General features: G+C 35.9%; 1 protein-coding gene across 2 annotated transcripts in view; it reads right to left on the bottom strand.

Annotated features, from left to right (window-relative positions):
• The window catches only part of LOC121367922 (RING1 and YY1-binding protein-like), a 66,061-nt gene extending 40,802 nt beyond the window's left edge, over positions 1-25,259 (bottom strand). For both annotated transcript variants that reach the window (XM_041492378.1, XM_041492376.1), the window contains exons 1-2: positions 25,148-25,259; positions 24,847-24,972 (exon numbers count right to left, since the gene is read on the bottom strand). In XM_041492378.1, the coding sequence (XP_041348312.1) occupies positions 24,847-24,972; positions 25,148-25,173 (152 nt within the window). In that variant the 5' untranslated portion in view covers positions 25,174-25,259. The remainder of the gene's footprint in view (positions 1-24,846; positions 24,973-25,147) is intronic.
• Between the last annotated feature and the right edge of the window lie 738 nt (positions 25,260-25,997).

Below are 25,997 nucleotides of genomic sequence, written 5' to 3'. Positions count from 1 at the left end.
TACTTTCTACATACCAAATAAACCAAAGTGATTTCTTTTCGGGCTCCTAACTGGACACCAAGATGCAAACATATGGGATCACCACTTATGTCCAGTCTTTTAACCAGGACATAATATTTGCTGTGACATGTCGACAACATAACCTCCAAAAGATTTAATAAAAACACTTAATGCAATCACTGAGGTCATCTAGATTACTGCACAAGTTTTGGTATGGTGTATGCCCAAAACACACCTGGGCTGGGGCTGAGGCTGGTGAGTATGGTACCAGTTGAAAAAGAAACGCACTGAATCGAATGTGACAAAACACAAAGCATCTGTTCTGGCGTGAACCATAGCTCCCAGAGATATTACCACCTTAATTAGACTCATGAAAGCCTTTAAGTGTGAGAGACTAGAAAAAGACCAACCACTACCAGCAAACTAATTCCAAAACATGATGAAAACTAACATGATGTAGAGGTTTAGCATTATGTATAAAAAAGAAGTAAATGCAAAAGCAGATTGTTCTTTGTTTGGTTGCATTCCACAAACTATAAATGGATTGTATTTTATCTCAATCCATTGGACTATTACTGTGAGCTCTGTCCACACCAGATTTATTACTTAGAAAGACTAACAAAGCTACTTTAGCCACTAATTTGCCACCAAAGGTTTGGTAAGTGCCTTAAAATAGCTGACCAGCTTCAGGGAGACCCAGGACATTTTGTTTTTAGTCGGGTCATCAAGAGATTCCCCCAGAGAACATAAAACTCCAAAGTAAAGGCATTCACATGTATTGTCTGTGTCCTCAGTGCATCATGCACTGAGATCAATGATCTCAGGTACAAACTGTTTTGTGTGATGAAAGATGTGGTAGACAGTCATCAGCCTCCTGGTTATAGACACTGCTTCAGACCGTGATGTATCTGGAGCAACAACCGAATGTGCAAATATAATAAAAGCCCTATTGGTAGTCTAGATGGAGGATGATCGAAAAAATAGCAGGAGCTGAGGTTATATTCTGGATCTGCTGGCTTGAAACTGTCCAAAGATGTGTACACTGCCAAATTGTGTGTGTAGCAAATAGACTGCCAATAAAATTACACTGATATGTAGACTACTGGACTATGGGAAAGTACAAATGATGATAGGGGAAATGAATACGATTATCATATTTTTCTTGAACACTTTACATTGTTTACAATGGTTCATTAATTCATTTATACTTATTTTCATGCTTCTGCTCAATTAAGGATCAAGCATACTGTCCTGGGCATACACCTAACGATATGTGCAATGGTTTATTATTAGATCCCTGTCAGAAATTATAAAATGCAATTAATAATAATAAAATTAAATAATAAAAAATAACAACAAAAAAACCCCCAATCATACACACTATATTCATTTAGGTAACTTTATAGAAGATTTAAAAAAAATTATTATTATAACCAGACCTTCCACCCATCACAATCATACCTGGCACAACAATAACTACTATGCTACATACATAGATCTTACTCAAATCTGCTAGCTTTGCGGAACATGAGTTATGGAAATTAGGCCAAATATAAACAAATGGTCAAAAAACTCAAAACATTTGTCAGACCTTTCAAAAGATCAAAGCTTTCATTGTTATTTGTTCTTTTTTTCTTATTCTGGAATAGTATACTTTCAAGTCATGAACAGCTCCAGGTAGGCGACAAGACTGACAGAAAAAGATTTGTTATGTTTATGACGTAAAGAAAAACGACACACCATTTGTTATCCTGATCAGTGAAAAAAAAAAAAGTTCAAACGATTAACTAAATGTTCCTTCATAGATTATATTAATATGTTCAATTAGCTGTGTTTATTGCTTACTAAGCTATTACTTTTCTTCATGACAATGGATGAAAAAAAGGAAATTCTTCAACTATACCATTATACAAAGAAAGTTTATTTCTCATTAAAATTTACACCTGTTGAATTCTCTGAATCGCAACATAAAGATGGTAATCTCAAGAATGAGCCAAATAATCGACAACACCGGGCAGACTTGTCGTTTTTAAAATACTGGCGTCTGAAATGTAATCATGCAGACATCTTGTTTCTATCGGCAACAATTAGAATCACACAACACAAAAGATATTCTGCTAAATTTCCACGAGCCCCCCGATGACTTTTCATAAGTCGCATTGCCGAAAAAGACCAATTGAAAGTTCATTGTCAGTTCATTGTCACATGTGAAGAAACATGTTGCATGTCATCGTAGCCATACTGTGGGCACAAAGGATGAAGAATTGATACTTTACTGCCGTAACATTGAAAACGTTGAAATGTCCCATAACCAGAGAACTTATTCCCCCCGCTGTTTAATGGACTGTTCCCAGGTGAGATCCTGCTGGGGGATTAATGCGCAGTAATGGAGAGTCACACATTAAATAAGGCGAATAAATATGCTTTTTTCCACTCTGCGGGCTGTCCGAAACATTATTCTTCTTAGCCGTCTGCAAGTTCTTTGATGTCTTTTTTACATGCAAAGATTTGTAAAACACCTCAGTGCTTCAAAAAATTTACCTTTGTTGTGAAATAACTAAAGTCCATCTAATGAGTTTTAAAAAAACCTAAAAAAAATATTAAAAATTTAGAAATTGTTTTATTATATGGAAGAGTCCTATACATGTGAATACCACTATCAGCAAATCAACAGAACATGAACATACCGATATTTCATTAAACAACTGTATAATAAACCCACTTATTCAAGGCTGTATGTGTACAAATTATTCCACACTAGTAGCAGGGGTGCATTTGTCTAACCCTCAAATTTTCTGGATCATAACCTTTTCACCAAAAAAAAAAAAAAAAAAAAAAAAAAAAAAAAACTTTTCATTAAAGTGCTGTGCCAGACCATACACTAAAATTTCAAATTCCACAATTAAATGCTTTCTTAATTCATTGCAATAATATTTTACACCGATATGTAAATCAATAATTACGAAAATGCCCCATAAAAGTATTAAAACATCACCCCCGTAGAACACTGCCGGAAACGACCGAGTAAAATTCTCGGTAAAAACATTTGCCTGTAAATAGCCATGACGTCACGAAGGGAACGCACTTGACAGAAACCTACCACGAGATGACTTCCAGCGCAAGCGAGAGTGGGACCGACAGCGATTCTTCTTTCGATGATGAAGTGTGGTAATGATGACTGGACTAACACAACAAATAATGCCTTATCAGTTTTGCCTTATCAGTTTGAACCTGGAACATCTTCCGACGAACCACCGGCCTGACAGATGACGATGAAAATGGTCGTGGAGACAGCTTACCACTAATTTACAACTTTTATTCTTGTTTTGTTCTTTAGCTTTTCGTGCGAATTATTTTGCTACACTGTATGTTCTAATACTTGTGATGTATTAGAAAAGACGATAAATAACTCTTGAATTCTACGAGTCAAGTGGACCCGATATCGGTAATTTTAAGAAATAAACAAAAACGACTTTTAGTCCGTCCCATCCCTCTATGAAGATGGGCTTTTTTTAATGAACAATTTTAGTTTAGTTTGACGTAAAAAAAAAGAGTAAAAGTGTTTTGGAAATAACAAAACAATACTATTTTTTTTATGCATTTATGAAAACAGTCTGCTCAGAAATAAATAACTTATTTTAATTTTAAGAAATAAACAAAAACGACTTTTAGTCCGTCCCATCCATCCATGAAGATGTTTTTTTGTGTGAATAATTTCAGTTTAGTTTGACGTTTGGAAATAACAAAACAATACTATTTTTTTGTGTGCAGTTGTGAAAACAGTCTGCTCAGAAACAAATAACTTATAGCACATTCCATAGTATGAAAAAAGGTTTTCTCTGTGGGAAGATACAGTAAAATTAATTTAATGTATTTATAGTCTGTTTTACAGGGAACGCCTTTTTGTCATACTATGGAATTTACAAGTCATTTATTTCTTAGCCGATTGTTTTCTAAGATGCATACAAAATTAGCTTCTACTTTTTTTCTTTCTTTCTTACAAAAAAACCCCTACATTTTTGTAGGATGGGACGGACTAGGCTATAGATACTTACTTGTTTGTACTTTATTGTTTTAATGTTCTCGAACTGTAAAGAAAAAAATCTCACAAAATGAACGAGATGCAAACGACAACAAATCGGATATCGATGATTGCACGAACCGTGCATGAAAAAACAAACTGACCGGAGTTGAAAGCATAACGCAATTTCGGACATTGACGATATGCATCCCAAGGTCGTTTCGGTGTGGATGGCGTCGGCTTGTTGTCATTTGTTTTGTGTCGCAGAAAAATTGTTGGTATGGCATCTTTTTTTAAAAGCCATAACACATGGTATTCCCATATCTTGCTTAAGCCGACAAGCCAGTTCGGACGAATCGAAACTAAAGTGCCTGCAGTCACAACGGTCTCCAGCATTTTCTTCCTGTCCAGTATTTTCACGTTTTTTTAATCAAATTCACACACAGATTTCTCACAGCAACATTACTAGGAAATGCGTGAAGACTAAATTTATCGGCTTTTGTATTGCTACAGCCGCCAACAACACGCCGTTTAACCATAATAAACACAAAAGAAGCAATGAACAATGGTGCTGACTATCGAAAGAAGTTCCCTTCGTGACGTCACGGATCAAATCTTACGGAAAATTCCCAAAACGTATTCAGCTGGTTCTGTTTTTCAGGGGAATATTTTTAAATGGAAAATATACCGGTATATAATTTTTTTTAATTTTTTTTTTTTAATTTTCTAATCATATTAAATAATATCTTGATTGATATAGCTCGATACATCATACATCTGGAACAGCACTTTAAATTGGGGTTTTTTTTACAGTAATTTCTTTTAAATCAATATTATTTTAGAATGATGCTAAAACTTTAATGTTACTCCAAAAATCAATAAAGGTACATCCCCTCACATAATGGAATTGAGTACCGTATACGCAAATATGTTCGCGAATAAAATATACCGCGAAAATCGCGAACACGTTGTTAGCACCACGAATTTAATTACGCACGAACTTATTTCCGATTTGGTATATTATTATTTACCTTATAATATACAGTCTTATCTCTACACGCCCAACCCATATCAGAATCAAGCAGTCAGTGGTCCGCAAGGTCACGTGATTCTGTAAACCTGCCTGGTCACATGGATTTGATCCAAATGACACACATTTGGGTGCAAGTCTGTTGTTACGTAATCTCAGTTTTTGTTGTTTTTCTTTGTAACCTTAAATGGAAGTTTGTGAGTATCTCCAATAATGAAAAGTTATTTCTTATGATATTTGCGTTTTTCAATGTTCTGTATCACATGTGTGTGTTCCATCGATAACATGACAATAGTCTTATCAGACATACATACAACATTGACGTCTCACTGGCTATCCAGAGATCGAGCCCGGGACAGACATGCTTGAAACTCTAGTGGTATATGAGCATGTAAATAAATATTGGTAATGGTAATGGTCTAGCTGACAGCATAGTGAACATGTCCAAGTATGTGCGTGAAATCGTCATTGAAAACAGTTTGGCAAATGAAATATGGGTAATTTTTATTTTATTATCGGGGGACACAGTCGCAAAAATAATTCCTTATGAAAATGTAAAATGAAAGCCTGATCGCGAATTATTTTAGCCGCGAAAATATTTGTGTATATACGGTAATTCACAATCTGATTTCTTAATCTTTCTCATACTAGCAGTGCTATTTTTCTAAAACTACAATCATTTTAAAGAAAGATAAAATGTCCCTACTAAACTTTCTGCTTCATACAAAATGTTTTCTTATACTGGTTCCTGTCCATGATGATTAACACTTATACATGCATATGATTTGTAGTTTTAGAAAAATAATATTAATAGTATTTCTGTCTTTGCCAGGAAAGGTGAGTGATCACTTGCTCTCCCATCAACACTTGCCTGGAAAGTTTTAGGAGAGCTGCAAACTGATATTTTATTTTTAATGAATTTCATCTGAAGCATCATGTGACTGCTCGTCTGGCATAATCGTCTTGATTTTGCTCATGGCAAAGAAGGGTATTCTATTGAGAAAGATTCAGAAATCCACAGATTTTGAAGTTATCTGATTTGATCTTGTTAATCAGTCATTTGTGTTCTAAAAATATTGTGTATCATGGTCTCTGACCTTTCAGCTTCATACCAAATGCTCCCCCATACAGAAGTTTTTTCACTGGATATACAGAACTGATAATATTATGGAGTAACTGATGGCATATTTTGTTTCCCCACCACCTTATTGATACACAGTACACCTCTGTGGTGTGTCCATCCTCAACGCAATGTGATCAGTTTGTGATTAGTTCTCAATGTAACAGATTACCATCAATGTGTCTTCAATCTACTCAACTCTACTGGGTTCGTACCACAAAATCAAATCTCACCAAAGACAAGGGTAACATACAAATAATGGTGGCATCTTGTACGTTTCAAACAAAATTTTGTTTTATTTAATGACACCACTAGAGCACATTTATTTATTAATCATCGGCTATTTGGTAATTTTGACATAATTACAGTCTTAGAGAGGAAACCGGCTATATTTTTCCATTAGTAGTAAGGGATCTTTTATGTGCACCACCCTACAGACAAGATAGCACATACCACGGCCTTTGATATCCCAAACATGGCACACTGGCTAGAACGAGATGTAGCCAAATGGGCTGCATTTTTCAAGCACAATAATACTGGTTGTACCAGTCTTTGTCATGAGCCAAATGAAGGTAAGTTAAAGATCACTCTTGAAATGGTGCTACATGTACAGTCCGCCCCATCCTCCTACATATAAGTCCTTTTTAGTGAATAATTTCAATTTTGTTTGACATAAGAATAAAAGTACAAATGTTTTGGAAATAACAAAAATATTGCTACTTTTGTGTCCAATTTAGAAACAATTGGCTAAGAAATAAATAACTTGTAGTAAATTCCATAGCATGAATAAATGCGTTACCTGTGGGACGGACTATAGGTGAGCAGTCACATGAAGTTTCAAATAAAGATTGTTAAAATTTGTATTGCAAGGCGAGTCTAGAGAGCGGGAGTTACCACACACACTTCCTGACAAAGACTGTTACACCGACACTAGTTAAAATTCAATTACAGGACTTTTCTGGTCACACAAAACAATACTTTATGTCAACACGTCCTGTCACATACTTCATCAATGGCAGACACGACAGTATTCAATGCTCTGTTTAAAGTTAACAGCACCTCAATCTTTGACCCGTTGAGATGCTATTTGGTATACTATAGTGCTACCTGCAGTGGGATGGGGAAACTCAAAGGTCTACAAAGAGCAGAAGGCAAGAAGTACTGCACTTTGCAAGCCTAACAAGAAGCGACGCACAAACCACACACGTTGGCATTTTGTGGTTGCAAAGACATCAAAATAATAGAAAATGAAAATTACAAGGGAAAAAAACTGCAGCACATGTTATGTCAGCATGTCTGGTAGGAAGACATCTTGATAAGAGTGCTAACAAGTGCTGTCTGGATTACTTAATTTGCAATGTCACTGTAAATTAACCTTAACTTCTAAAGAGAGACAGACACAATGTTTGTGATACACATGTAGAACAGACACACAAACAAGAGGGGACTGTAAACCATGTGTAGAGTTGCAACTAGGCCTCTGAAATTTTAAACATTGTCCTGCATTTGATGCCAAAATTATGATGTTTCCTTCAGTATCTAAAGGCTATTTTATACATAATGTTACACATTTAATGCATTTTCTTGCTTAGAAATTAGCTTACCAGTGCTTAGCTATGATATTATATGAATTATGACTTGGAGAAATCCATATTAAATATGAAAGTCATCCATTAAATATTTCAGCAGTCTTTGCCTGTTTAGGAGAGAGGCAAATTGATCACCTTGCAGTAAAATTTATAATACATACATTTTATTTGAAACTACATGCGACTACTCACCTAATACCTTTTCAGGAGAGTGATCTACAACTCGCCTTGATTTTGCTTACATGTATGGCGAAGGCAGAGTCAGAGTTAATTCATATAATGCAGTCAGAAACATCTTAACAAAATTCTAAATGACCGTATAGCCTTTTCCTGCAGTCAGATTAAAAAGTCTGGGATATGCAGTTAAAAGACTATCATTTGGTGAACAGCCATGGATGACAATTACGAAACTCAACCATTAAACAATTTAAGAGTTAACTTTAACTAAACATTAACCAAGCACAATCATCCTTAAATCAAATTCTACAAACGTTTCACACAATATTTCCAACATATTTTAGGCTGGGCTCAAAGCAGATGTGGAAATGTATAAATATATTGGTTTTGAATGCCGACGGAATCAGATAGCCCTTACTCCTTATCCTGTGTTAGTTATTCTCCAAATATTTACAAGTTCAAGTTCTCTTGAACAAAAACAAGAAAGCAATGTTTTTTTTTTTGTTTTTTTTTTAAACAATACACACAGTAATTGGGACACTTGATTCACAAAATGAGAAGAAACCTGTATTTACATCTCAAAAATTAATCCAGTAGTAAGAGACCTTTTCCTTTGGAAATGTTTACTTCATCCCTACATATACATAGCCACTTTAGCCATATAATACAAAGCTGCTACAACAGTTAGTAGTTGGCTAATAAAACTGTTGTGTAAATTAGCTATTGTTTGAAATAAGCACTTGTCTGTCTGTCCCGACAAATGAAAATCTGTTGGGACAAGCAAAATATACCTCAATGGTTGTCCAGTGGACAAGTCAAAATGTTGAAAGCAGTTTCATTTTGAGCAATCAAAAACATTGTTCTTGCACTTGAATAAAAGAAATAACTTATTTGAACTTGTAAGTATAAATACTGGCAGACAAGTAGAGTTCTACATGTACTTGTCCAGTGGACTGGTGGACTAGTGAACAGTTCTGCTTATTTCTATCACTGTTAGCCATTTCTAACAAATTTCAAGGGAATACCACACACATCTGAAAACTGGCTAAAAAACAAATCCTGGCATGCGTTTCTTAAAACCATATAGTACTGTAGGTTCAACTACATGTATATTGACATATATATCAATGAAACAGTATTACTTACAAATGTTACATAAAGTTGTTGTACATGTATTACATCATAGGAATGACTTTCTGACTACCAACACACACCTCCTGTCAAATCTGTTAACACGGCATATAATATTACAAACTTGAATGAAATCAACAGACAACAGTGGTATTATTTCCAATGGCTTCAAAATAAATTAAGTTTATGTCAAACTTGAAAGACATATCATGAAAGTAACTTTGATCATAAAGCAAAGTATTTATTGATTTCAACCATAAAACGGTTTTGCTATCATCATTCAAGGTTACAACATATAACACCAATCGCAGATGTAGTTATCAACACATACACAAACATGAGCATAATATAATACATCCACAGATACTTGTAAATAAATATGAAACAAAAAAGAAGCTTTATGTTAGTTTGTTTTGTTTAATGACATCATTAGAGCATATCAGTCATTTACTATTGCATGTCAAACATTTAGACATTTTGGATACTAATTCTTAGTGGGAAACCCACTACATTTTTCCATTAGCAGCAAGGGATTTGTTACATGTACACTTTCACACAGACAGGACAGCTCATTCCAGTCAGAGAAAGGGTCCACTGTAGTGGTTCAGTCCTATGATACAAGCAGCTCAGGTGAGAACTCTCCCGACTAAGATAGATCCTGTCCCCAGCTCAGTCGGTAGAGCTCTTGACTAAGGTGTTTGGAACAAGGATTGAATCACCTTGCTAGTCACATTATCTGAATAGGCATTTTCCAATCCGAACTCATGCCCCACAACTGATATATCAAAGTGGTACAGCACTCATATGGCTTAAAACTGAGAGGGACTGAGGAAACAAGAGGCAAGTGACACTAAAAAAACACACAGTATTCTTTTGTATTTATCGGGTTCACAAGCAGCTTTTGCTTTCCATCTTAACTCTTATCCAGCCACATTCTTTTTGCTAAATTTAAAGAATTTTTACCTGTTCTACATTTCTAGTAATTTTATTAAAATCTATGGACATCTTAACATGAAATTACACCCATATATACCATAATGATCCACCTACGTAATGATAGCATTTTGTAGATGGTTATTTTATTTATGTTACCATGGCAACAGCTGCAAAATTTCAATATACAATTTTTTCATTAATAATTAAGAAAACATGAATAAAACACTACTATTTGTCTTTTAATTTAAGTGTATGCTGTGATTTATCAAGCATAGTGATTGATTTAAAGAAAAAATTAAGTAGACTGCCATTTTTTTTCAGAATAATAGGATGCAATGCAATGTCATCAACTCTTTTTTGTAAATTATGAAGATAATGTCCAACATTAACTATTATACATTTTTAGTAATATTATTAAAATCAGTTGATATTTCAGCATGAAATTACACACATATATACTAAGAATATCCACCTACGTAACGCTAACATTTTATAGTCAGTCATATTATTTATGTTACCATGGCAACAGTTGAAAATTTCAATATATCATATTTTCATTAATAATTATCAAAACTGTAATTAAAAACTAATATTTTTCTTTTAATTTTAGTCTATGCTGTGATTTATTAACCATACTGCTTGATGTAAACAAAAAATTAAGTCGACAACCACAGTTTTTCTGAAAAATAGGGTCAGATGCACATTCGGCTATCAATGCATTTTTGTAAATTATGAACATAATTTCCAACATTAACTATTATACATTTCTGGTAATATTATTAAAATCAGTTGACATTTCAGCATGAAATTACACACATATATACTAAGAATATCCACCTACACAACGCTAACATTTTATAGTCAGTTATATTATGTATGTTACCATGGCAACAGCTGCAACTTTCAATATACCATTTTTTATTAATAATTATTAAAACTTTAATTTAAAACTAATATTTTGCTTTTAATTTAAGTCTATGGTGTGATCTATTAACCATACTACTCGATTTAGAATTTTTTTAAGTAGACAGCCAATTTTGTTTTTGAATAATAGGGTCAAATGCACATACTACCATCAATGCATTTTTGTAACTTGTGGACGTTGTGTCCAACATTACCTAGACACTAAAAATATGTATACTATTTCTATAATTTTATATATCTTTGTCAAATGACACAAGATTTAAAAAAAAGGTATATGCCGTTTCACTTCCTGTCATTTTCAAATGAACATTATTAATTCTGTTACCATGGTAAGTTTCCCATATGAAATGTTTTAAATGAATTTATTTGAATACAAATCACTGTATAATGATGTAATAATAAGCTCCCAGCTGTTTACAAGAGAAGGGTGAAAATTGTGAATTCTGTTACCAAGGTAACCAATGCAAAACAGATTTTTTTTTTTTTTTAAATATCATTTTCAAGACTGAGAAAAAAAAACAATGTATAGTGACATAATTGTACTATGCCTGTAGAAAAGATATATGAAGCTTATTAATTCTGTTACAGGGGTTCACAAATGTGAAATTGTGATAGTTGCCCGGTGGGCAACCAGTAGCTGAAGTTCGGTTGCCCAACATCATCTCTTGGTTGCCCACATATTTCATAAAGTTTTATGAATATAATTTTGAACTGTCATTAAAATGAAACTGAAATTCAAAATGTTTTTATTATTATCATTACTTATCAGTTTAGTTTTATTTATTTTTTAACATTATTTATCTACAGCTTATCTTCGCTTAGGCTGAAAAAAAGTTTCTTTTGTTTAACGATACCACTGGAGCCCATTGATTAATTAATCATCGGCTATTGGATATCAAACATTTGGTAATTCTGACTTGTAGTCATCAGAGAAAACCCGCTACATTTTTCCTAATGCAGAAAGGGATCTTTTATATGCACTTTCCCACAGACAGGAAGGCACATACCACAGCCTTTGTCTGGTTGTTGTGCACTGGCTGGAACGAGAAAAAATAACAATCAGCTGAATAGATCCACAGAGGTGGTTCGATCTCGCTTGGGCTGTCACAGTCATAATACTTTGATGAACTCAGGGCTCATCCAGGATTAAAAATACCTGGTGCCAAAAATATTGCCAAATGGGATTTTTATTTGCCATAATGAAAATGTTTTAGCCAAAATTGTTTTGTGTAGTACTGTATAGAGTTTTTATATATGAATATGAAAATGTATCTTTTTCAGCTAATTATGTACAAAATGGAATATATCTGAACAACAAAATTATCCCCGATTAAAATCAAAGACAGCAATGGGGGGTAGGGGGCAGTTAATATATTACTTTGATTTTTCAGTGGGTGAGGGAAGATATGCAGAGTTGGAAGCCAATGCCCTCTGCAAACACACCCAAAATTCTAAGGCCTATGGCATTAATAAAAATCTGAGAGCCAATACTCTTCTTTTTTTAAACAGTGCTCATTATTTCTGTAAAATAGCAATCTTTATTTTGGTTTGAACTGCTTTTAATTGTATTTTAAAGTAACCCATCTATTCCACACCCCAACAATTTCGTAATTTGCGCCATTTTGTTAATTTCCGCGTCGTGTTAAATGCTTCTGGTTGATTTCAGCTTGTAAAATACGCAGCCTAAGAATGCTGACTTCACGTTATGACAACTATCCATTTACGTCAAAAGGTTTTGATTAAAAAGATAATGAATTCAAATTTTACGGTCTTTTTAAAATCTAGCTAACTTTTGAAATGTCACCTCATAGTCAACAAATTTATATAATATTTTATATAACAAATATCATGATTATTTTTAACTAATTGTATTCAGTGTACGTTTAACCGCGATTTGTATAAATACTGCATATTCCTTTCCCGCGATCGCAAAATGCATGAGTGCGAAATTAACAAAGACAACAGAAATAAATAAACGAAACAGCAATTAAGTATTCACTGATGCGAACAATTATTTGGTGGTGTGTTTTTTTCTTCTCACAAATTTGTATCAAGATTTACTTGCGTGTAATCGTATTGTTTAATGCCTGCAACAATGTCTTTTGACACGTGCAACAGTCTCGGCTAACTGTTAAGCGTGACCTATATGCACACTGAGAACAGTCAACGAATGTTTTCCTAACGTTCGCGAACTATGTGATTGGTTCCTGACGTGGACATTGGGTTTAATGTGAAGCGCATAAACCAGTTTAGTGGACGTTTTTGTTTTGCTCCGTCTAGCTTAACTCGGCCCTAGCCTACTTGTCTTTGGCCCTGAACTAGCATGAGTATTAAACTGACATGCAATTTTGGTCCGTTGTTATTATTTTGGCTCAAAGACTTTACAAAGTTAAAATAACACACTACAGATTTTTCAGACTTTTCTTGCATACATGTCGCCATTAAAATTAATAACTGTGATTATTAAAATAAGTAAACATTGTTATGCTGAATTCTCGATGACATCGCTTCTCGTTACCAGTCGCGAGATCCCTGTTAATATTTGGTATTATTATTATATGTTAGGTGTCGGATAGATTATGTAACCGATTGTTCACATCGGAAGATAGAAAATGGCGTAGCCAAATTTTTAGCTCAGAACTGGATGCTTGTTGGTGTAGTTTGTGGCCTTCCACATGTCTTGTGCCCTTTGCTAATAACCACCATTCTGAAATGTATCTGTCTGCATTGAACTCGTCAAAATCATGCACGGTGGACGCTGAGTGGATATTTATATTGCCTGTCATTCAAGTTATCAGTTTCGATACTTTTGAATTGCCCGTGACTGTCTGAGTGTCGTGAAGTTTTGTTTTTCATTTTACTTTTTTATGATTTTCTTGGCTGTCCGTCGGGCAACTGTTTGACAAAGAATGGTTGCCCGCACCATATTTTGGTTGTCCTGGACACGCGGATAACCGATTTGTGCACCCCTGCTGTTACCATGGTAACCAATTCAAACAATGGTACCCAGATCAAAACTGTTACCATGATAACCAATGCAAACTATTGGTTACCATGGTAAGGTATGTAAAACTGGAAACTATTTGCTGTGTGCATGCAACTTTTGGGTCATGAAGGTCAAAAGTAAAGGACACCAGTAATCAATAATTTGAGGGTACTTGAAAACTCCAGATCATAACTGCTTCTACTAGGTGGTTATGGGGTTTGGAATCTTTTTAAATTGGACACTTCATTTCATGTACAAACTTTAAAGGAGAGGACAATTAAGACATTTGGCCTGGTAAGCATATTCAACGATATATAATACACATTATTGCTTAATATCAACACGTATAATCATATAGTTAATTAATAAAACGGTTAAATGTGACGGCTATTATATATAACGGGCGCAGCCATTTTGTACCATCTCAGTGAGTACGCCCTCTGGCGGGCTGGTGGTTACGTAATACTTAACATGTCACGTCAGGAATGAGCATTAAACTAGAGAAACACAATCTACCTGGTTTTTGCGGGATGATAAATAGTCATACATTGCAATGTTCTGTAATAATACACATCCCAGTAAGCCAGCAATAAGTATATCCAGCACTATATATATATTTGTTTTTAATACAAAATAAAATACCATTGTTAAAGTGGCTACACAATTAACAATGTTTTGCCCATGCATTAACCTACAGTATGTACTGAAATGATACACGGAGTGTTTTCTTAGTTAATTGGTCTATGCTGTTAGTTGCTTCTACCTGTAATTCCTGATTGGCAGGTGTGTATTTGATTGGTAACCAGACGAGCCAATTAACTGACGCTGTCTAGACACAAAAATACATACCGGTATTGTAGAATATTACTTGTCGCCCCTAAAATTGTAATGGACATGGTTTATTACTGTAAATAGTTCTGTAAAACTATTGATTAAGTAGACTTTTCCATATAAAACCAGAGAACTGACCAATTACATAGCCCCAAAGAAAAGAAAAAATTATCACTTGGGTATCGAGGGTTGTCGTTTTTGCTCCAACGTAGCATATCAATAGGCCTAATAGTGTACATTTTTCCTTTGGATTATTAAACAGAGAAAAATACTATAACCCCATTTTGTTCCGTTAATGCAACTTGAAATATATTTAGTTAAATAGTTTATTATATTATTACATCATTTATGCTGTTTTACAAGTCAGGTTGATCAAAGAAAAGCGCCTTGTCGAAAATTACTGCTTTTGTTTATACTGTACATACAGGAGATGGTCAGGAGCTGACGTCACTTCGTCCCAAGCTATCCCACCGGATGTCACAAAAATTAAACAAAATGGCTGCCCCCAGTTAGCAGGAATAATCATGGTTTTTTTATTAACTCTAAAATTACGCGTTTCTTATTTGCTTAAGTGTCAGTATGTGTTGGTGGTCCGGGTATGCATCTTTCCAACACATAAAGCTCTTGTTTGAGTTGACCCTACCTTTAAGCAGAAGCTATCTTACTATAATCGTTCTAAAAATTATTAAAACGTATTTATTAATTCCCAAGATTTTAGGGTACATAATTTTACCCTTCATACCCTCTGGCAGAAACCTTGGACACTGATATTAGAATAATAGAAATAGTAAAAAGGATTTTATGCATTTCAGTAATTTATTGTGACACAAGATACTTGCAATAGTGCTTCACACGGTCACAATTGTTAAAAAAAAAAAAAATGTCCATTCATCTAAAAAATGTTTTAAACCCAAAGAAACAAACATCAACATGTGAGTCCTAATTAAAATTTAATATGTACCGTATACATAATGTGTATCCAGTGTTAAACACTTATGCATGATACAAAATAGATCTAAACGGTCACCTGAGTAAATTGCTGACCACAACTACCAAACACATGGAGTGCAGAGCACCCATTTTCCTAGGGGGATTAAAATGACCAAATTCATGGTTTTGGGTTTTCATTTGGAGAGAGCAACTACCAAATAAATTTGGTTGGAAATGGTCTAGTATTTCTGAAAACATAATAGTTTAAATGCATTTGTGTATATGATAGATGGTTTAATGAATTTGTCTCCTACCTGAGGGGAGGGGAGGGGGGGGGGGGGGGGGGGGGGCAGGGGATACGACATTAACGAAATTCGCAAACTTGATATTTGTATGGTATTCCTGGACATGACAATTGGCTTAATTTTCCCCTATTTGTGCCCCCACCCTTAGGAGAGGGGTAGAATCACCAAATTCACAAGGAAATGTGTCACGGATATGCAGTTTCTATATAACTATTGTGAACTCCATCCCCACCTTGGGGACATTCACAAGTTATATACACTGGTCATCTATTTGCCTTTATATATTATTTGAATACTATACAGGTATAGCATTTCGGGCAAATGAGTTGGCCTAAAACCGTTTCACCATGTATTTCCATCATTTTACTCTGACACAATATTAGTTGTAATCCATGTAAAAATATGTAGTGATTCATTTGCAACCCTATATAGCTGTTCAGGGCTGTAACTAGGATTTAAACAATGAACCAATGAGCATGGAAGGTGCAAGACACCATTTTGCGATCATTTCTGGGAGGTTACATACTTAAAACATCAGTATCAATAAACTATTTTTCTATTATTTTACTCCTCCACCCCCCACCCCAATGCATTCCTCCCACACCAGGGGCGGGATGCAGCCCAGTGGTAAAGTGCAGTTGGTTTGGGATTAATTCCCATCGGCAGGCTCACTGGGCTATTTCTTGTTCCAGCCAGTGCTCCCTGACTGGTATATCAAAGGCTGTGGTATGTACTATCCTGTCTTTGGGATGGTGTATATAAAAGATGCCTTGCTACTAATGGAAAAATGTAGGGGGTTTTCTCTCTAAGACTACTAGTATGTCAAAATTACCAAATGTTTGACATCCAATAGCCGATGATTAATAAATCAGTGTGCTCTAGTGGTGTCGTTAAATAAAAAATAAAACACACACACACACACACCATTGCCTCTACCCATTAGCTGAGACCCTGCTGTTTGGCAGTAAAGCTAATATGAATAATTGTTGTTATCCAGATTCAGGGATTTTTGTTCAACTCTGGCAGAAATCTGCCTGCATCCCCAACAAAAATGAGAGCCCGTACGCTTAGGCCTATGCCGCTTCATTTTATTTTTTTTCATTTTGGGCCCTGTCGCTTAGGCCCTTGTAGAGGGAGGTCAGAATGTGTTTATGTGTGGCACAAAATGTAGTTGGAACTGATTAAAAAAAAATTGAGAAGTCAAAAACGTGAAACGTTTATACGTAACACACAGTAGTGCGAGCGGACATAGAAAATGTGCTCCCTACCGCAATAGGTCACTTGAGATGTCACACAAGTAAATGTTGAAAACATTATTATCGGAATCATGAATTTATATTTGTGCAACTTCTTCTGACATGTTTATTGACAGAATGAAAGAAGAAGAAATTACTAGCAGTTGGTCCCGCAAAGTATTGTATCTGGGTCAAGTGTCGATAATATAGGTCAACTACACTTTGAAGTTTTTGCGATTTTTCTTTGATATTTTTATCAATATAGGATCGTTTTATGGTTTGTGATTATTACATCCTGAATACATTTTATTTGCATTAAATAATTTGTTTAACGATTTTTGAGACAAAAACAATGTTTCGGGTTGTTGCCTACACAACAGTGTCCGCCCTGTAGAACAAGTATAACTCGGTGGTTTTCCGTTTTAAAAAAAGCTATTTTCTTTTTAATTGTAAATTTTTTTGTTATCACCGTTTTTTAAAAATAAAACACGTGATTACTTACTCTGAATCTATTGCAAACCATTATCCTATTGTAATTTTCACATTTTATATGGGTCCATATAGTTACCACACGATTTTTGGGGGGTGTTGCGTAACACGAAAAAGGACTGTGTCGATGTTCTAAAAAACGGACGATAACTGTTGCATGAAAAAAAAATTGGACCTCGCGGTAAGGGCGTGTATACCCCTGACGCATCCACACCAATTGGTACCACACAGGCCTGATGCACTAATCATAAGCGTACGGGATCCCGTTTTTGTTTTGTATGAGTGGGAGAGGGAGGGGCAGGCTAATTTGTGCCCGAATTAAACGAAAATACCACCAACTAAAAAACAACATTTATTAGTTTTAGCGTTACTGCCAACCAGCTATATATAATATAGGGTTTCAAACTTAGCACTACACAATTTTACATGGATTTAATTACAACTAGTATTGTGGGAGAAATGTTGGAAATACTAGTACATGATGAAAAGGTTTCAGGCCAGCTCAATTTGCCCAAATGTCTCTGTCGTATTAGCCCGAATTTTAGATTTTGGTACTAATAAATTACAGTTTACCTCATGATGATTAATTTATCTTTATAACATTTGCAGATGTGTGTGCAGGGAATGGGTCAGGTTCAGTTGACTAACATATGCATATTGTACAAACAAAGATGATTTCCATAAATAAAACCACAAGTGGCTATATAGACGGTGGCTGTATACAAATAACCCCTCCTAATGAGGACTGGCTATCTACAGTGGTCATATTTTTGGGTAAAGTCCAGTGTATGACCACCATATCTAAACTTTCCCATGTGTAGCACTGGTTACATCTAGTTTTATTTATATATATATATATATATATATACACTGAACAAAATAAGAAACTTCCGCTAACTTTGCTTGAACATAACTTGATTAAAAACAAACCAGGGGAATAATTGTTATATATGCGTTTAAAGAGTGTTCCATGATGCATCGTTTGATGCAAAAATCATGACCATAGGTTAACAGAAACTGGGAGAAATTTTGACCAAGTGTGGTAGGGGTTAAAACAAAACAACACCCACTTAATAACGGGTATGACCACCTCTTGAATTGACCACTGCAGTGCAACGCAGGCGCATAGAATTGACTAAAGTGTTGATTTCTGCCTGTGGAATATTGTTCCATTCCTGAATGAGTGCTTGACGAAGTTCGTTGACGTTAGCGGGTGGGTTGGGACGACGCCTCAATCGTCTGTCCAGACTATCCCAGACATGCTCGATGGGGTTGAGATCAGGACGTTTAGCGGGCCAGTCATCAATGAAAACAATGTTATTTGTCCTAAGAAAATTTACAGTGTCTCTAGCTGTATGAGAGGTGGTATTATCATGCTGAAAAATTGAGATGTTGGCGTTGTTATGGAACAGAGGAATGACGTGATGAGCGAGAATGTCATCGCGGTAACGTTGAGCATTTAAATTGCCATCAATGACGACTAGTGGTGAACGATAACCATGACACAACCCCCACCCTCGAAACAATCTCGTTCAAGAACACAATAGTCAGCATAGCGTTCATTTCTCCTACGGTAGACATGCACCCTGCCATCACCACGTTGTAAAGAAAATCTGGATTCATCCGAAAAAAGAACGGTAGTCCAGCGTCGCCGTATCCAACGAATGTGTACATGTGCCCAATTAAGACGATTACGTTGCGTTAAAACGCATCCGACGTAAGGACGTTGTGCATGTAAACCGTTCTCCCGCAGACGATTACGAACAGTTTGCCCACTGATTCGGTTATTATGAAGCCCAGGTGAGTTAGCAGCAGTAGCAGTTTGGAATCGATTGTGCAAATGCGTGTTCATGATATAGCGGTCTTGACCACGCATTGTAACACGTGGACGTCCACGACGTGGCAAGTCGTTGGTGCTTCCTGTCGTTCGAAATCGTACGCGAAGATTTCGTATCGCTCGACTAGAACTCCCAACATGCCTTGCAACGTCTTCTGTCGACATGCCAGCATCAAGCATGCCAATCGCCCGTTCGCGTAAATTATTGGGTATTCTTGGCATACTAAAAATGCTACAATGTAAAAAACTTTATTTTTTTTTACAAATTTTGAAGCGTTTTCGTTCACTTGACAACAATGTCAGTAAAACAAGTAAAACAAATTGACCGAATACTACACGGGACATGTCAAACCATGCATGCACGTGCAAATTGAATTTCACGTTGTCGACGATTAACAGTGCAACAATAATCGATAAAATTCATGAATCCTGATAATACAGCTCAACGCTAATACTACCTATATAATTTCATTACACAATGAATTCTTTAACACAACAAATACTATATGTACAAATCGGAAGTTTCTTTTTTTGTTCAGTATATATATATATATATATATATATATATATATATATATAGAATGTATATGAAAACTTGTCTTCTAGTAATGGATCTTAGTTTTTAACTTTTGCTTCAAGATTACAATTTGCAAAGCAAAAATTCCTTCCTACTCTACAAAATGAATTTCAAGCCCTAGCTTGCCCGAGGTGCAACTGGGTATGTAGCAGGATTGCTTGCTCTGTCATCTCAAGTTTTCCCCTTCCTAACCAAAGGCCATAGTAAACACTCAGGAGTTACAATTTAAACTTTTTTCACAGTATCAGAGCCCTCAAAAGTACCCGGTCTCCGGTGGCAAATCGCCGTCTGAAACAGCTTTTGCTGCCGCCTACTTTTCGTAGCGACTGATTTGTGCTAACAGAGGCCATGAGAATGCATCTCAGAGGTTCGATTTTTCAAATGTTTCTTGGGGAGGGCCCCCAGACCCCCCGCTTTGCCCCCTGCTATCATCACTGTTGTAGCCTGCTACTTCTTAAACTATTGAGGGCGCTGAGTATACAGACTTCGGTTAATAAAAATTAATGCACCTACTGATTCCTTCAATGGACAAAAAATTAATTTTCCCACTAACAATAGGATTTGGCCTAGGCGTGTCATAAAATATTGTTTGTTTCCGGTTACCCGACCGACCCTAATTTGAACCTGCCGACCATATGTTTTTTTGTTTGTCCAAAATAGTTTTTTCATATAATGATTTCCACAAAAACATTTCAAAACTATTGCAAGCACTAATTTAGTGCTATTATAAATCACATCGTTCTATATTAATTTTGTTTACGAGTCACAGAATAGTTTTCTTCTAACAACTGATTGATGGAGTTACTTCCCTTCAAACTGAAAGGCAAGTTCGGTAACTTTTGTGAGATATCAGGAGAAGAGCAGCGGTTGCAAAACGAAGTACTAGTAGGCGTTGGAACTGACAGCATAGGAGTTGGGGGTTTATCGAGAGCTACAGACACTCAGTAATGGGGGCACACGGGGAGGGTGCTCTATGGGCCTGAGTCTGTTACCACAGAAGTGTGCAATGTAGTCCACTTGTAATGCATATAATTGGTGAAATTGTTGGTCCAAGAATAGAACAAGTATAACTCGGTGGTTTTCCGTTTAAAAAAAAGCTATTTTCCATTTCATGTTTTTGTAAATTCCGTTTTATTTCTGTTTCAGACTACAATATGTAATTAACAATTGAACTAACACAAGTTGTGTCAAATTAAAGGTTCCGAAAATTGACTGGCGTCGACATTCGTCGCTATTTGTCATTAAATCAAAGTAAGCTTACATATTAGTAGCGAAAAATCACATCAGGAGCAAAGGCTACAATTATAATAACTACATAAAGCATGATTATCCAACAATTGAGTGCACTGCTTTATTCAACGGGGCTTAGGGTTCACAAAACCTAAACATTTATTTTATCATCTCTTTGACAGTCTAACGTCGAATGCAAACTGAATTATGCGCATGACACAGCAGAAATAAAGTAACATTGGAACGTTCTGCCAGCCATTTTTTGCTAAACGTTTGCAAACATATTTTGAATGGTGGTTCCCGAAGTGGTTTAATGTGTAGCGCAAAATTCTGTCTTCCAAGACGAGTGTTAGCGACAAACCACTGGCTAAATTTACTTCTGGGAAAAAGCCTGTCCCATCACGTTCGCGAAGTATTTGATTGGTCCCCAATGTGACCATTTGGTTTACCGTGAAGCGCATAATCCAGTCTAGCATTTTACAATAGTACTGTGCACGGGTCAATCGTCAGTTTTACAGCGTGTGGCAATAGTAAAATAGTATTGATTTTTTTTAAACTGAAAATTGGCTAAACTAAAATTGGTTCCAGTGTGAGCCCTGGTTGACAGAGCCCATAAGTTACACATATCTGAAGCATTTCAATTTCCTCGCTGGGCAAAAACAAAAGGTGGGCACGACCTGCCCCCTAGCTAAAAAAACAAAAACCCAAAACCACCCATGCAAACAAAATCAAAAGAAATTGTTACAAAATTTAAAAGCTTTGTATATTACTATACGCCGACCCTGTGAATAGGCTGAACCCTGAGTTTGCCCCTCTACATTTCATACAAAAAGGTTGGTATAATGCATAAGCCAACTCAACTTGAACCAGACTGTCGAAACAATGTCAGTCTCTTGTTCGTGAGAATTTGTTTTAGTGAGGGGCAGGGTGTAGCATGGTCAGTTTGGGATCGATCCTTGTCTGTGGGCCTACTGGGCTATTTCTTGTTCCAGCCAGTACACCACAATTGGTATATCAAAAGCTGTGGTGTGTGCTGTCCTGTCTGTGGGATGGTGCATATAAGAGCTCCCTTGCTACTAATGAAAAAATGTAGTGGGTTTCCTCTCAAAGACTATATGTCGGGATTACCAAGTATTTGACATCCAATAGTCAATGATTATTATTGCTTTTTGTTTTAGTGAACCAGGCAAGTGTGTAGGAATTTTAGCAGGGTGTTGGGGTCTAGACTGTGGCGAGATACATTTATATTGGCCCAATGGGGAGGGAGGGATGATATGCTTCCCCGAAAAATGTATTGGAAAAAAAAAGAGGAGGAAATTTGCTTCAGTAGTAGGGGTTTTCGACCCTTCTGGAAAAAAAGTGAAAAAAAAAATTCACATCTCCTACGGTCAAAGGCCATGAAAGGCAAACTTGATCTGTAACAGTATGTTATAAAGCTACACACAAAATTTCAGGTCAATATCTCACGGCATTATTTAAAAAAAACATCCAAAAAACTATAGTATATGTGGGACAGACAGACAGAACGATGGAGATGAAACCTATAGGCCCCTCCGGTTGGACCGGTAAGGGACTAACAATTTCTTGTGTTGTTCTTTTATTTTTATTTAATCTTCTTCAAATGGATCAATCGCATCGATATCTCTAGGTGATAAATTACGTAGGTTTGTTTTTATAACGGTTGAGTAAATATTTAGCACCCAAGATAGATAATTGTAATGATAAACACTATCACTTCCATATTTTTATAAGCAGTGATATCCCTAACAAAATTAATAGTTTCTAATCTTTTATTAGGACCGGCAGAATAAATGAATGACAATGAGTAAAAATCATCAGTTATGACCATTTAAGTTTACAATTGAGGACAATGTCAGTTATTGGATACAAAAAGACCGAATGACTGCTCTGATCACATGACAAATTTGGCACTAAGTAAGTGGTTTTTGCCAGAGATGGCAGACAAGAATTTTTTTTAATAAATTGTCTTCGTTCCTCAAATAAAATATACAATAGACATTGTTAAAAATACTGTTTAAAATTATGTAACGGAAAGCTATTGAAGACTGAAATATGGCCAATGTGTTTTCGCCAGTGATGAGTTTCTGTACACATAGCTATTATGTTGTATTTTCTTGAGACTTTTTTTGTGCTGACTGTTTTGGCCAACCCCTTTTTCCAGGATGGTATTCACGCCAGTCGACATACTGTACACTGTATACAGTGCATTCCCCAATTCATATTTCCCGCCATTTTGCACACGACACTCACCGGAAAGACTTTTACAACAGAAAACAAGACAACTCAGCTTCCTGTATCTTTAGGTTTTTGTTTTTGTTTTCGGCAACTATTTTCGCTTGACAACAATGACGGCACGTCGCGGTCACTTTCAGGGATCAACAGCTGATTGTGACAGCTAATATGATAATAAATTTGATAGTTTGACCAACAACGAAAATCAACAAATATTGGGATACAAATTGCAGTTAGTTGGTTTTTAATTCTGGTCAGAAAACCACTGTTATCGGGAATAATAGACATAAATACTGGAGAGCTGGCCAAAAATTCTGGTAAGTAAATGCGACTTTTTTTTTTTTTTTACCTAATGTTAGTCAACATTAACTGATCTAAAATATCATAAAAATTATAAAAACCCACGAAAATAATACATACAGATTCAAATATGAACTTTATTTTATGTATTTATTCTTCTGATGTTGAGTGTCCAAAACAATAATAATAATAAAGGGGGCCGACACAGCACCCCCTAAAACGAGAACTCAGTATTTATATGACTAAGAAGCTCTATTATTTAAATGAAACAATATTTATTACTGATGAAAGGAACATTAAAGTATAAACATAAAAATAAAAATATTATATTTGAATAGTACAAAGGGAAATGGAGTAAAGATAGAAACAAATTATATGCAAACATTTAAACAATTTTATTTTTTTCAATTAGTCCTCTCATATTGTGGTGCTCTAAACTACAGCTTTGTGTGACGAAATCCAGCCAGGTGTCTAGTCTGTATGTAAATTATTGTTCTGTATATAGAGGGCTATGACATCAGAAGCTTTGGAGGTCAACTGTAATTAAATGTAAGATATACCCTCAAACAAGGTATAAAAATAATTAATTTAAACAAGAAAACAATTGTTTATACTTCCTGTTATGTTTTAAATGTGTTGTCAAGTCTGCAAGCCACGTCAGCCTTTTTAACATTTGTATAACTATATTGATCATGTCTGGCCTATTTCTAACAACAGTAAGTAGGTAAGTAGGGCAAGTTATATAATCAACCTGCCAACTCAACTACAGTTTAATCCAACTCGCTGTTTTATATAGTATACACTAATAAAATGTAAAAAAAGAGAGAAAAAAATGTCTGAAACAAGTATAAAATAATGTATAATATACCTACTATATAAAATATATACACGACAGGTGCCCGTTGTGTACGCAGTCTCGATAACGTGTTTACGCTTAGTTCTTACCTTGTTGACGTTCCTTTGCGAACATCACACATTTCACATTTGTACGCTTCTGGTGAATTTCTGTAGGTGCATACACTACAGTCCCAGAACCCTTCATCTGGGGCACATTTCAGGTGCTTCTTGGACCTGCAAAACATGCCATATTTTTAATACGGAAAGTGTTTACCTCGTGACGAAACAGTTACAGGGTGTGAAAACAAAAACAAAGCAAATAACGGTGTACATAAATAACGATCATACGGTTATTTCTCAGTATAATTCACTCATATTTGGCCGAATAAGAATACGAATACTATGCTACCTATGGGATGTTCGCTTTTCCTCCATGGAGGACGACGAGAAGAAGAAACAGTAAAAGTATTAGTGTTAAAATGTTCTATACTGTCTCTGTTCCGTCCAAGATGGTGGACGGCTTCATCATGTGACCTATTTTGACCAATGACGTTTACATAGAGTTAATACTGAAAACAATCCCACGTGTCAGGAAGAGGTCGGAGGTTCGCGTCCCTATAAGGTCTCACGCCAGCTTGTTAATTGTGTGCGAATCCATATTGGTGCTGGGTATGCGCATCCTTTTCCTCAAACTCCAGAATATTCCGAAAATTCAGTCAATAAAGAATGTAAGAATGTCTATTATCTCTATTCTCTCTTAGGCGCGTGTGCAGGGGGAGGTGGGGTTTTTTTTAGGGTCGACCCCCTTACGTAAGCTTTTTTTCAATACACACACACACTCTCTCTCTCTCTCTCTCTCTCTCTCTCTCTCTCTCTCTCTCTCTCTCTCTCTCTCTCTCTCTCTCTCTCTCTCTCTCTCTCTCTCCCCATCCCTCTTTCTGTCTCCCCCCCCTCTCTCTCTCTCTCTCTCTCTCTCTCTCTCTCTCTCTCTCTCTCTCTCTCTCTCTCTCTCTCTCTCTCTCTCTCTCTCTCTCTCTCTCTCTCTCTCTCTCTCTCTCGGCGGGTCGCAGTCCAGTAGTAAAGCGATCGCTTGATGCACGGTCGGTCTAGGATCGATTTTTGTCGGTGGGCCCATAGGGTCATTTCTTGTTCCAGCCAGTGCATCACGACTGGTAACGCCTATATCAAAGGTCGTGGTATGTGCTATTCTGTCTGTGAGATGGTTCGTATTTTATAAATGATCCCTTGCTACTAATGAA

The sequence above is a fragment of the Gigantopelta aegis genome, chromosome 3 (genome assembly GCF_016097555.1).
Source record: "Gigantopelta aegis isolate Gae_Host chromosome 3, Gae_host_genome, whole genome shotgun sequence".
Taxonomy (NCBI): Eukaryota; Metazoa; Mollusca; class Gastropoda; order Neomphalida; family Peltospiridae; genus Gigantopelta; species Gigantopelta aegis.
Note: the sequence above shows the minus strand (reverse complement) of the source record. Positions and strands in the feature narration are given on the sequence as shown.